At 39.6% G+C, this 14,445-nt stretch overlaps 1 protein-coding gene across 4 annotated transcripts in view; it reads right to left on the minus strand.

Moving 5' to 3' along the window:
* The window catches only part of LOC122798823 (ubiquitin carboxyl-terminal hydrolase 2-like), a 1,648,319-nt gene that overhangs the window by 928,189 nt on the left and 705,685 nt on the right, over window positions 1-14,445 (minus strand). For all 4 annotated transcript variants that reach the window (XM_044067950.1, XM_044067948.1, XM_044067949.1 and 1 more), the window contains one exon: window positions 12,247-12,354. In XM_044067950.1, the coding sequence (XP_043923885.1) occupies window positions 12,247-12,354 (108 nt within the window). The remainder of the gene's footprint in view (window positions 1-12,246; window positions 12,355-14,445) is intronic.

The following is a 14,445-nucleotide window of genomic DNA, read 5'->3' on the forward strand; positions in this document are numbered from 1 at the left end:
TGTGAGAGAACATTGTTAGAAGAGGATTTGTGGGCTACTCACATTTGCGATGTTCATACCAGTGCTTTCCATAACTACAGATCAATGTAAAAATGAAATGCTAACAACAAGCACACTGAAGGGTCTACTGACAAAACAAAGAGAAAGTCTACGTCGTCAGATGCTGCAAATGGTATTCATCTAGGGCCTCCGTCATCTTCTTGGATGCTGCCAATAGGGCCTAACATGTCTGTGCCTGAAAGACATGGTGATGGATATAAACAATGTTGGTGGCCAGGAGTGGTCATTTGCAATGGTCCAAAGTAGGGCCAGTGATATTATTCACAATGCACAACAACCTGCTATCCTCCGGGTACAGTAAGGTAGGTTGATGGGTGAAAGACTATTGATTAAGCCACCTCTGAAAGAAATGAAGATTCTAGTGTCCCTACATGGTACTGATGTCCCACACAGGTCTCTCAATATGGTGCTAGATGTTGGGGCAGAGTTTCACTAGGTACCTAGAATACCTACCAAAAACAGCCCAGGTTTATGCAGCTATTTTTCTTTAGCAGCACAACTTGGTTCTCTACAACCACCCCTCTTTGGTGTAGTTGCTAATGTTGTCTGTTTGGGTTATATAGGAACTTCAGAGATTGCAGTAACACAATCCCTTTGCTCAGAGTACTGACATTACCTGCATGTTACTGGTGAGCTACTATTTTAACACCTCATTTAATAGTATAAGTATGCTAATAGGATTTAGTTACTCAGGTTGTTGTACTCTGCTGAGTCTACAGGTGATCCTTTATTGGGCACCAGCACTGTGGAACTACTACCACCTTAGGTCGGATTAGATCAGGGGATCTGATGCCTTTGAGGATGACGGTGGGCATAAGCTGGTTCTGAGGGTATTATGGTGTATGTGCTGGATTCGGAATGTCACCACTGCATCCTCTACACATTCCATGGACACAGCCTGTATGCCTGAGAACACCCAGTAAACACAAACAGAAAGGACAACTATCACATAGGAGCAGGCAACAATCCATACTAGACAAACATCTGGGTCTGCCGGTAGCTCCAATAGGCAGGGACACACACAGGGGGATGAGTACTGGTCACAATGGAGAAATGGTTATCACCCTCCCCGTGAAATTGCTGTGTCACTGTCAAACCCCAGCATATATGTGGACGACCATCATGGAAGCAGAGGGCAGAACCATCACAGCCATGGCAGAGTAGATCAGGCTGATGCCATGTGTGACTGTTTCTTGGAAACATGAAATGTTCCAGTTTTACCTCTTAGTCAGGGGTCTTCACATATATACAAAAACAGTCCTTCTACAACACAATGCCTCCCAAATGAATCAAACCTGCTACTAAGTGACCTGAAGCTACAAGGTCAGTAGTTAGCACCTGTATAAGGCCATGATGTAGCTCCCATTATCAGAATCTTGCTGTTTACCTATACATGATCAACGCAGATTGTGATATCATGCCCTAAAAGCATTTTGGTGCTCTTAATAATTGATACAGAAATCTGTGATGCACATCTGGATGTCCTTTGATGTTTTGTTTTGTTTTTTAATTTTCTTTCTTACCACCTGTATCTGCACACCACACTCCAGTTCCAAGACACAATGCCTATTACCTAAGCTTCAGTCTCAAGATGTAAGCCTGTCAGAAACTCCAATGAAGTCACCATAACTGGATCTTACATCTGTGTTTTATGCCAATGCAGAACTTCATTTTATGCACTTGAAATAAATACAGATAGTTGTAGCTTTTCCATTTACTTGCTTTGCAAATATTTTACACACATTTATCCAATGGGATGCACATACATACATATGCAAAGCAGTGTTAAATATGCCAGTCTTATACACATTTCAGATTTACAGATAAGAAAACAAATCATAAAATATTACAAAGAATTCACAGTTTGCTACAGAAAAATTATTTCAACAGTACTTTGATTTGGAAGACAGTCTTACCAGCTGCATGCGCCCTGCCTTTCCCCCTTTCAGACATCCATAGTGATTTATTTCATCTATAACACAAAGAGTTTTTGAGTCTTGGGAAACAAACAAGGTAGCCTCTGGAGATCATCAGAAAATCTGTCCTGTTAGAGGACATAATTTCTTACTTTCCCAAGAAGTGGCACTTCTCACTGCACAGTACAATACCATGCACTAATATAACCACATTAGTTGGTAGGGTATACTTTTCCCTTTCCTTTCTGTTTCTTTTACACTTTCACAAATTGGGGGAGTCTGTACTCAGCAGAGTGACCTTGTAATTCTGCTGGATTTTAAGTTCAACAGGCAGCTCTGTCTCTGGAACAGAATCCTCCATCTAGGGCTCTGTGGCAACTGCATTAAGTGATTTTGCTCTTGAGTTATAGTACTGGGCATTCTTCCTTCCAGAACTCTGGTACTGGTCATGTTTCCTTCTTGGGAGTTATGTACTGGTCATCTATCTGTCTTGAGTTATGTCCTTATTCGTCAAGCTTTTTTGTACGAATGGATTACGAATTTGGTCATCCATCCTTCCTGGGGTACAGTACTGGTCATTCATCCTATATCGGATGCTGATTTGGTCATTCATCCTTCTTCTGGTATGACATTAATTATATGTAGCTTTGACAAAATCCAGCTGTCTTTCAATAGACTGCAGACCTATCAGCCAAGCACTTAAAATATGTAATGAATGAACCACCATTCCAGTCCACGTAAAAATTTTCTTTCACTAAATTACTAATTTTTCTTGCTTCTGTTTAAGACTCGAGGTAAATAAATACCCTTCTGTTAACCAGTAAGGTCAACTGCAGAAACCCAGCTGCAATGTCTTGTTAAGTGACAAGCATTAAATGTGGTTAGCTTTAAAAGTAGTTAAGAAAACTTTTTTTTTTTCATTTTCCCAAATTTTCTTTTTCATACCTCAGTCTACTGCCTGTCTCACACACCTCTGTAGTTTGCACACTCATAATACATGCAGTCTCTTCTTTTACCTCAATACTTCAATACAATTTTATTGCCTGTAATTTCACTAAAGTAATCACCTCATCCACTAGAATTAACCAGCACAGCAACAGGCACTGACTACTACACTGGATCCTTAGCACCTCACCCTCACACCTTTGGCACTCTCCCAGGCAACATCAGTGACTATCTCCCCACATTTACAAGTGAAACTAAATCACACCCTCAACATACAGAAAAAGAAAGTAGACTCTCCTTTTTTAACAAAGACAGCTTTATAAACTACCGCTCTCAATACAACTGGAATACTCTAACAAAAAAAAAAAAAAAAAAAAAAAATACCACAAGAAGATGCTGTTGGCTATTTCAATAAAACATTTCTTAACATACTAAATGAGTTAGGTCCCATAAGAACAAAAAGAACCAAAATAACTGCTCCACGACTCAACAAAGAAAATAAAAAGCTCATGCTAAACATAGAGAAGCCTGGAAGACATGGTATAAAGACAGAACACAACACAAGTGGCAAATTTTAGACAGCTTAGAAATTGATGTACACAACAGGTCAAACTAGTTACAACTGCATTCTTTCACTCACTTCAAGGCAAACATCACCACAACCCCAAGCAATTCTGGACAACCATAAAAACACTACTATACCCTGGTCAAACCACCACCCCATCTCCTATCACAAATGACAACATAGACACTACAGCCACCCAATTCAACACATTTCATTCAATCTGTCCTGTCTCTGCTAAAAGCTAATCAACCCTCCCATCTCTCTGTCCCCACCAACAATACTCACAACACCCGTCTTTTTTTTCCACCAAATACCTACCTAGTTATTAAAAATTACCTTCAAAAGCTGAAAGCCACCGCGCCTGCTGCTGACAAACTCCCATCCAAGTACCTTAAGTCAGCTGCCGATGTCCTAGCATACCCTATATCTCAATACTCATAAATAGGTCTATCACAGAAAACTATGTACCTACTATCTGAAAAAAATCACATACTGTACCACTTCACAAAGGTGGATCAGCTACAGAGCTCTCCATCTACTGCCTCATTGCACTTTTCTCCCCTCTGTCCAAAATCTTAGAAAGAAGCATTCAATTCCAACTCCTAACCCATCTCATAAACAACAAACTACTCTCCCCTATACAACATGGCTTCTGGCCACACCACAGCACAATAGCAGCTCTGCTTAGTATCTCTGAAACCATAAATACCAACAGAAACAATAGTAACCTAATATCCTCCTTGTTCTGACTCTATCAAAACCATTTGACCTCCTAATCAATGAACTATCTTCCCCATCACTGTCTCATTCAGCTCTTATTTGGATCTGTAGCTATCGCTCCAACAGACAACAGGCCACAAAATGGAATCCGGACCTATCCCCCTTCTTCCCTATTTCTGCTGATGTACCACATGGTTCAATTCTAGGTCCAGCATCTTTCAATGTTTTTACAAACAACCTGCACACAACCAGCAAACCTGACACCTTAGTGCAATATACAAACAATGCCACCATCACCCACTGAGCCTCAACCCATCCACAAATGACGCAAGACTCCTTCACTTTCATAGATTTATGGATGAAGACTCATTAGCAAATCCTAAATGCCAAAAAAAACAAACAAAAAAAAAACAAAAACAAAATAAAATTAATGCATTTCACACCAATATCTCTTTCAAAATCCTGTACACCCTTTAATATTACTTCAACAAACACTATTGTCATATAAACTGTAACAAATTGCAAACTACTAGGAGTCATAATAGCCATGTATCTAAAATCTGACCTGAATATCATCCAGGCCATCAAGAAAACTCATCAAAAACCGGGCTTCCTCCACTGAAATAACTCCTGTGTCACAAACTCATCAAGAAAATCCTTAGCATCATCCTACCTTCTCCCCTCCCTTCACTATGCAGCACCCATAATAACCAACATTCAAACCTCCCAACTAAAAAAATTAGAGGCAGCTTTAACAAAATAGCCAAGTTTGCAGCTAATGCATCCTACTGTACACACCACTGCTTAACACTAATGCAACCTACCGTACACAACACTGCTGAACACTAATGAATCATACCATACATACCACTGCATAACACTAATGTACCCTACTGTACGTACCGCTGCTTAACATTAATGTACCCTACTGTACATACTGTTGCTTAACGCTAATGCATCCTACTGTACATACCGCTGCTTAACACTAACGCATCCTACTGTACACACCAGTGCTTAACACTAATGCATCTTATTGTACACACCACTTGCTTAACACTAATGCATCTGGCCGTACACGCACCACTGCTTAACACTAATGCATCCTACTGTACACACCACTGCTTAACACTAATGTATCTTGCCGTAAGCACCATTGCTTAACAATAATGCATCCTACTGTACACACCTTACTGCACACACCACTGCTTAACAATAATGCATCCTACTGTACACATCACTGTTTAACACTAATGCATCTTACCATACCGCACCACTGCTTAACATTAATGCATCCTACTGTACACACCACTGCTTAACACTAATGCATCCTACCATACACACCACTGCTTAACACTAAAACATCCTACTGTACACACCACTGCTTAACACTAATGCATCCTACTGTACACACCACTGCTTAACGCTAATACATTTTACTATACACACCACTACTTAACATTAAAGAAGCTCAACTGGCTAAAACTACCCAATCACCTTCACTCACTCAACTTCAAATTGTCCACAAAATAATACACAGACCACACACATGTCCTTCCCTATAAAACAGTCTCAAAAACTACTCTCCCCCGTGTTACCTTCGCTCAGGTAATCAGAGCCTACTAATAACTTTCAAATCCCATAATACAGCCAGAGACTCACTATACCCACCCTATGTCACCAGACAGTGGAACTCCCTGCCTATCCAACTAAAACAGGACAGCTGTGCATCTAGCTATAAGCACAATCTAAAATAGCACCTAGACTCCTCCTGACTATTCTTGTTCATACCCTTACTCTCTCACTCTCTCCCTCAGATCTCTAGACTATTGCCAAACCCTAACTTTCTATCTCTCATCCCTTATCCTGTAAATGTAAAAAAAATCCCATCTATATATAATTGTATATTGCTTTTCTTCCCTCTTATCCAAATTAAATTTGTATATTGCTGCATATGTAAATGCAACCTATTTATTACTGCATAACACTTCTACAGAAATAAAACTGTATTAATCTCGGTCTTGATTTTATTACACACTGGATGATTCTAAAACCCCACTTCTACTGTTAAGAAACCAATTATTTTTTCACTGTAAAATAACTTTAATGTACTTTTCTCCCCGGGCCTCCTCTGAAAATGGGCTTGAGTGCCCAGTCAGACCATCCCGGCCAATCAATCAATATATAGATATATACATATATACATACATACATAAATAAAGTATATTGCTCAGGGTCATACAGTAGGCAAATGAAGGCTGTGGGAATAACATCCTGTACCATAATAGTCATAACCCTTACCCAACTGCCACGTAACTTCCATGGTCCTTGCCCAGTTATGTTACCCGAGTGTACAAACGGGATCCCTATCAGGCTTATGTAATCAGCCCATCTCTAGCCTTTAATGATTCTTAATGAAAAAGCGGAACTAAGTCTGTAAGGAAAGGGAAGGTCTATATGGACCTACAGAGATAATGTGATCGTCCTTTCACATCAGTATAAGATCACTGCACTTGTTATGTGCCAAGGCAGACTGTACTTCAAACATATATGCAAAAATATATTCCTTTTCAAATATTGTTTTGGGTTCATATAATTTTCTTGATAGTTTACCTTTTTAAGTACTATTCATCATATAAAGTTAGATTATTTCATAATGTACATTTGTGTCACAGTGTATCTACATAATCTGTTATCAATTAATGTTGCTCATGTTAATTAAATCCCATCTATGCAGCAAAGCACAGCAGTAAAACTCTCAACCTTCCATGTGGAACACTACCTCTGACAATGTGAAACACTTATTAATGACTTCAATAACAAAACTCACAGCATGGTCATTAACTGTTCCTTCCATAGGTTTATAGGATCAAGTGCTAATCTAGCTCCCCTTGCGGGACATTTTAAGCTTAATTGGTTTCCCTTTCTGTGCTTGAAATAACCTATCCCATTTGGTTATAGACTGGCTTTACCCATCCCATGGTCGATAATTATATATTATCCCTGATAAGAATTAGGTAATTCCTACTTAAAAAAGTTATTTTGATGAAATTCATATGATTTAACCATATTCAATTTTATTTACCATGCATATTTATTTAAAAAATTCTTAACAATGAATGTATGTCAAACCCTTTCAATGTGGAACAGCGTGGAACATGCAATTTTTACAATCCAAATGAGGATCGTTCCTCATAATGAGGTAGAGATGACAGGTATGAATAGCAGGATTGCAGAAACACTTAAGATTCTACTACTGAGTCCTAAGTGATAGCACAAGGGAAAAACTTTCACCTTAATTAATAAGTGGCCACAACCAACTAGTAATGATGGGGATGGGTTCTGGGGATGTAAGGCCCATTAGGCAGGGGATGTACTAATGCCAATTAGGCAAGAGGAAGGGGTCTGGGGATGTACTAAGGCTGATTAGGCAGGGGATGGAGTTTGTGGGGTGTAGTAAGCCCGACTAGGCAGGGGATGGTTCTGGGGATGTACTAATGCCACTTGGTAGGGGATGGGGTCTGGAGATGTACTAAGCCTGATTAGGCAGGGGATGGGGTCTGGGGTTTTACTAAGGCTAATTAGGCAGGAGATAGGGTCTGGGGATGTACTACAGTCAATTAGGCAGGGGATGGGGTCTGGAGATTTACTAAGTCCAATTAGGCAGAAGATGGGTTCTGGTGATGTACTAAGCCTAATTAGGCAGGGGATGGGGTCTGGGGCTGTACTAAGCTCAATCAGGCAGTCACACAGGAATGTAACAGTTAGTATTTACATGGGGGAGGGTTTAAACTGGTGACATAGTTCAAAGTTTTATGTTGCAATCTTACAGACAGGAAGCATCACAGACTGTACAAATGTGAGGGAAATGTTTATCTTGCTCAAACACCTTAATTCATGGGCATTTCATTAAATAATTTATTTTTACAACTCAAATGAGGATCGCTCCTCATAATGAGGTAGAGATGACAGGTATGACTAGCAGGATTGCAGAAACACTTAAGATTCTACTACTGAGTCCTAAGTGATAGCACAAGGGGAATACTTTCACCTTAATTAATAAGTGGCCACAATCAGCTAGTAATGATGGGGATGGGTTCTGGGGATGTAAGGCCCATTAGGCAGGGGATGTACTAATGCCAATTAGGCAGGGGATGGGGTCTGGGGATGTACTAAGGCTGATTAGGCAGGGGATGGGGTCTGTGGGGTATAGTAAGCCAGATTAGGCAGGGGATGGGTCTGGGAATGTACTAATGCCACTTAGGTAGGGGGTGGGGTCTGGAGATGTACTAAGTCTGATTAGGCAGGGGTTGGGGTCTAGGGGTTTTAGTAAGGCTAATTAGGCAGGAGATAGGGTCTGGGGATGTACTAAAGTCAATTAGGCAGGGGATGGGGTCTGGAGTTTTACTAAGGCCAATTAGGCAGGAGATGGGTTCTGGGGATGTACTAAGCCTAATTAGGCAAGGGATGGAGTCTGGGGATGTACTAAACCCAATCAGGCAGTCACACAGGAATGTAACAGTTAGTACTTACATGGGGGAGGGTTTAAACTGGTGACAAATTTCAAAGTTTTATGTTGCAATCTTACAGACAGGAAGCATCATATACTGTGTACAAATGTGAGGGAAATGTTTATCTTGCCCAAACACCTTAATTCATGGGCATTTCATTAAATGATTTATTCATTCATTTTCAATTTATCCTGTTAAGGACTGTATGGCACCAGCACTCTTTCCCAGCAAACAAGAGGATAAAGGCATGGAGATTGGAGATCTCTAAACTCTGGACCGCACACAGTTCGGCTTTGTAAAAGCAGATCATGTCTCCTAAACCTGATAGACTTCTTTGAAGCAGTCAGTAAAGCCATAGATGTGGGTAAGGTGGTTCACACAGCCTATCTAGATCTCGCCAAGGCGTTCGACACCATCCCCCACTCTGGAATTATAGATAAACTCAGTAAACTAGGTATAAATCCCTATGTCACAAGATGGGTTGCCAACTGGCTTTCTGACAGAACCCATACTGTAAAAGTAGCAGACTCCAAGTCAGACTTCTGACCAGTGACAAGTGGAGTGCCACAGGATACAGTCCTGGGTCCTCTCCTGTTTGGTATCTACTTCTCTGAGGTACAGGCTAACACAGAAGGTCTTTGGCTAACTAAATTTGCAGATGACTGCAAACTAGGAACCATAATCGAAACTCCTAATGATGTGGACATCCTACAAAAGGGTTTCACTGAGACAGATGCCTGGTGTCAAAGCCATGGTCTAAAGCTCAATGCCAAAAAGTGCATTGTCATCTCCTTTGGTAAAAACTCTGTACCCTTGAACTACCACATAGGCGGTATTCTACTTAACACCGAAAGTGGGATGAGACCTTGGGACACAGGTGGACAGTAGTCTCTCCTTTGATAATCACATCACCACAGTGGTCAGGAAATCCTTTTATGTTGCACACCTCATCACAAAAGGTTTCTCATCCAGACAAAAAGAGGTCATTGTTCCCCTCTACTCATCACTCATTACCATTGTGGAGTACAACGCCTCTTTTGGTATGTACCTCACAAGACATCTACAACAACTGGAAAGCCGCAAAAATACCTCACAAAGAGGATTACTGGCCTCATACAGATGCCTTATGCAGACTGACTCAAAAAAACTCCAACTTTACTCCGTCGCATATCGCCTACTCAGAGGCGATCTCAGCCTAACATACAAAGCTATGTCAAACCCAGAGCTGTTGGACATGCTCCACTTAAAGAAATCCGAATCCCTCTGAGCTACATGCTCTAAGGACCTAAACCTTGTCACCACAATAAACAGAACATGCTGGTGGGATAGTTTCCTGTCCCAGCGACTGCCCATACTCTGGGCAGACTATTTATCTATGTCAAACAGAGCTTGTCATTAGCACTCTTCAAGAAAAATCTTGATGATTGGATGGGTAATAGGAAATTCACCTCGGGGATCACTTCTGTAGTTCTGCTTGACAGGGGCACAGGAAAATAATTTTCGTGGGTGGCGAAAGCCAGGGTACCTTTTTTGGCTAGGCTTGTATAGGCCCTAGGGCCAATAGCCTAGTACCTACCTATGAACCTATGAACCTATAATTATGGACAGTACCACAGTCAACTGCAGGATGCATAAAAACACCAGACAAAGATACACACACACACACACACGCACAGAACAATGGGAAATTTAGTTAATTATGAGTTCATTTATTGGTATGCATTTAGACATCAAAGAAAACCACAGACCCTTATAAAAAAAAAAAAAAAAAAGACAATACATGCAAACTCTATAGAGAGGGGAACCACAGCAAATGGGAATCAAACCAGACAACTCTGTACTAAGAGGTAGCAATGATAACCACTGTAGCACTGTGACACCTATTTAAGATGTTTCGCCTGTTTAGTTAGCAGCTTTTTCTAAGTCCTATTTAGGCTCTAGCTAGATGCCTACAACATAGTTAGCCCAGGTGCACATCTGTGTGTATCAGTGTGTTCCCTCTATGCTTAAACAATTATCCTATTTATAGGCTTTCTTGATCTTAATGTCCATCATTTAGACAGCTATCAGGGGAAGTTTGCTTTTTTGCCATTTTCTCCCCATCCCTAATTATAAAAACTCAGCTAGGCATTGGGAAGAGGAGCACTTGGGCCATTCATAGAGCATTTCCCCTCACATTTTTTTATTTATTTTACATTTGTTGACCGGGCTAGGAAATACAATGAAGTATAATTAAAATAAACTAAAATTTGTTACAAAATTAACATTAAAAGGTAGAGTTATACAGAGTTATTTAGCAAATTTAGGCTAGAATCAAATACTATGAGTAAAAACAAAATTTAAAACAGAAGATAGATAAAGTAAAAAAAAAATTTTTTTTTTTGAGAAAGAGCAGGAGGGGGCAAAAGAGATACCAGTCAGGGTTGGAGCAGGGGCAAAGCCAGTGGGATTTAAGATATTCTTTAAGATTCTTCTTAAAAAGTAGAGTAGAAGTAAGGTTGGAAAGTTCAGAAGGAAGATGATTCCAGCTCTTTCCTATGGTGTTTGAGAAGAGTGAGTCCCCAGCTTTGTTGTTGGATTTAATGGAAGAGATTTGAAGTTTATTTGCTGAGCGTAGAGTTGCAAGATTTTTGTAAGGGGAGATGAGATTAGTGAGGCATGGGGTATTTTTAGGGTAGTAGAGTATCTTTTGGGTGATAACAAGTTGTTGAATAAGTAATTGGTTCTGTAGTTCTAACCATCCCAGCTGTTTGAGGTTGTGACAATGATGTGTTCTAAATGGGGTACCAGAAGCAAATCTGGTTATGTTATTATAACAGGTGGAGAGTTTGGTAAGGTTGGTATTAGACAGATTAATATAGATAGCAGAAGCATAGAACAGGGTGGAGATTAGGTGGGTTTGGGCTATAGTGTTTCTGGCTGCAGAGGTAAGGAAGGATTTGATACAGTATAAGGTCCCTATTTTTTGTTTACTGTCTTTATAGTGGAATTAATATGGTCATTTTGCAAAGAGTCTCTTCTCCAAGCAGTTCATTTCCTCCCTCTGGGGCACAAGCAGTGGTCCTACTAGTCTCCACAATAGAGTCTGCACCTCTTAGTGTGGCCCCCATGTGTACACAAACTCCTCCTACCCTTGGGAGAGGTGAGCAGGCTATGCCCTTTCAGCCCTTCCCCTCTTTGTTTGGCTCTAGTGCTGGGGCCACTAATCAAACCCCAGTTGCCTGGATCTCAGTGAGAGCTGCTTCATCTCTTTGCCCCATAGAGTTAAGCTGCCTTTCTGGATCTTTGTTAAAAAGGAGGTCTGTGTCTGCAAGGAAAAGGTAGGTATAAAGAGAAGTAGTGGGTTTTTGTGCAACATAATTAGAACTCTTTACACAGTCCCATTTGAGGGACTTTGAGTGCATACTTAGTCAAGACAGCAAGTGATCAAACTGTACAGTAATACACAACATATACCAAAGCTGTTAGTAATACATGAGGATATTACATCGTGCAGAGAAGTTTTGCTTTGCATAATTAATATAATACCTACCAGAAACGGTTTTACCGGAAGTGTTATTACTGAAAAGTCTTGTACCAATTCATCAGTATTATGGCAATCCTGGCATTCAAGAGTGTTAACAACTCTGCTCTGAAAAATCTATAAACAAAATCCATCACATATTAAAAACATGAGAAGTATAAACAGAGGAGATGAATGGTTATTCTGTCAGTACAGCATAGAAGATCACGGTAATAAGCTGTCAACACACATCATCCTATAATCCAAGGTTAGATTCCTTTAACCTACATTTACTTATTACTCGACTCTGAGCAAGTGACTTAATGAGGTGGTGCTCTCAGGTCACAAATGAAAAAAGAAATATAGCACAGACAGATATGGCAATGACATCCTAACATGTTTCAAACACTATTCCTAAGTTTGTGTACATCTCTTTCTGTTTGTATATTGTGTGATTCTACACAAGCCACTGCTAGCTCATCTAATTAACAAATAAGTTAAAAAAGAAATGTATTATAAATTCTACTAGTAATTTTGATAATGTAACTTAGTATAAATTGTACAATTTTCAAAGCCAGACTAATAACTAAGCATTCCAAAAAAATACTTGTAATTTAAGGAGAGCTGACGTTTTCAAGTAGTACAAGTATACTACACATAACAGAAGATTACAGGCTTTTTTTGTAAAAAAAAAAAAAAAAAAAAAAAAAAAACAACAACAGTGCTAAATGTAGCCTGGCATTTCATTCAGACATATCAGGAACTATTTTATTTACAGACATTGATAATTAAAACATAAAATGTAAAAAGAAACACAGTGAAACTTCTGGCAAAAGTAAACTAGAGAATAAAAAGCCTCTGGGTGGGCACACTACCTAAAAAAAAAAACAGCCTGATTCAGTAAAAAAGATAACCAACAGTTTATTAAGCTCTTTCGTCCTTTTAACATAAGGACTTCTTCAGAATAAAAAAAAAAAAACACACAGAACCCAGATGTTTAAATAGTCAGTTAACATAACATGACCCTTTTAATGAAAAACAATACAATACATGAACCAACCTATAAACCTAATAAAATGTATTATTTTTAATGATGTTTGTTAAGACTCCTATTTATGGTATGTTTTATAATAGTTTTTAGGCTTGCGTTTTTTTTTTAGGTTCTATTTTAAATATTATAGGTTGATTCATGTATTGTATTATTTTTCATTAATTAAGGGTCATGTGATATCATGTGATGTTAACTATTTAAACATTTGGGTTCTGTGTGTTTTTTATTTTGAAGAAGTCCTTATGTGAAAAGGATGAAAGCGCTTGATAAACTGTTTGTTTTAATTTTCACTGAGTCGGGCTGGTTTTGAAGGTAGTGCATCCACCCGGAGGCTTTAAAAGGATGTCCAATTTCCAACAAAATGAAGTCCACTATACTAACCCATAAGGAAACAGGCTGCCCTCCTGCTCAGCTGTACCCTAAGTCCTGAGACTTCTCTCAAGCGAAAAACAACTCCAACCCTTCCTCACATCCATTTTTCAACAAAACGAAGATCAGTATACTAACCCATAAGGAAAAGGGCTGCACTCCTGCTCAGCTGTACCCTAAGTCCTGAGACTTCTCTCGAGCAGAAAACAACTCCAACCCTTCCTCAATTCTGAGAAGACGTCCAATTTCCAACAAAACGAAGAGTAGGTCTATATACTCTACCACTGTAAGCAGGAACTGCTCTGTTCTATAATTCCTGGTACTGTAATATTGGCTAGCACACCACACAGACCTATCGTACTCCCAGAGCATATGATAGCCCTTTCAGCTTTTTAAGCATTCACTGCCACGGTATGCACTTCCCCATTTTGGCCACTAGATGGAAGAATTGGCTAAGGTAACCTAACTCCCAAGCAACATTACCTAATTGGAACTTTTTAAAAGTAAAATTTAAGGTAACATTTTATATACTGCTGCTTGAGTCTCTATCCATTATAAGCCTGCCCAAACAAAAAGTTGGTCCCCCAAAAGAATTTGTGTCCACCATTCAATACGGCAGTTATTGTCAATAAGGAAAACTTACCATTATGAACTGACCTGCCTGGGTAATTGGGAAAGTGTTGTTCCTGATGCTTTTTTTTTCCCCAATACGGGACTCCTGAGGCTCGGCTAGTACCTAAATCACCTCCCCCAATCACACGTGTTCCCCACTCCCCTCCTCCCCACAGGAACCTATAAGTAGAAGCCCA

The sequence above is a fragment of the Protopterus annectens genome, chromosome 3.part1, assembly GCF_019279795.1.
Source record: "Protopterus annectens isolate FY-2018-M chromosome 3.part1, PAN1.0, whole genome shotgun sequence".
Classification (NCBI taxonomy): domain Eukaryota; kingdom Metazoa; phylum Chordata; order Ceratodontiformes; family Protopteridae; genus Protopterus; species Protopterus annectens.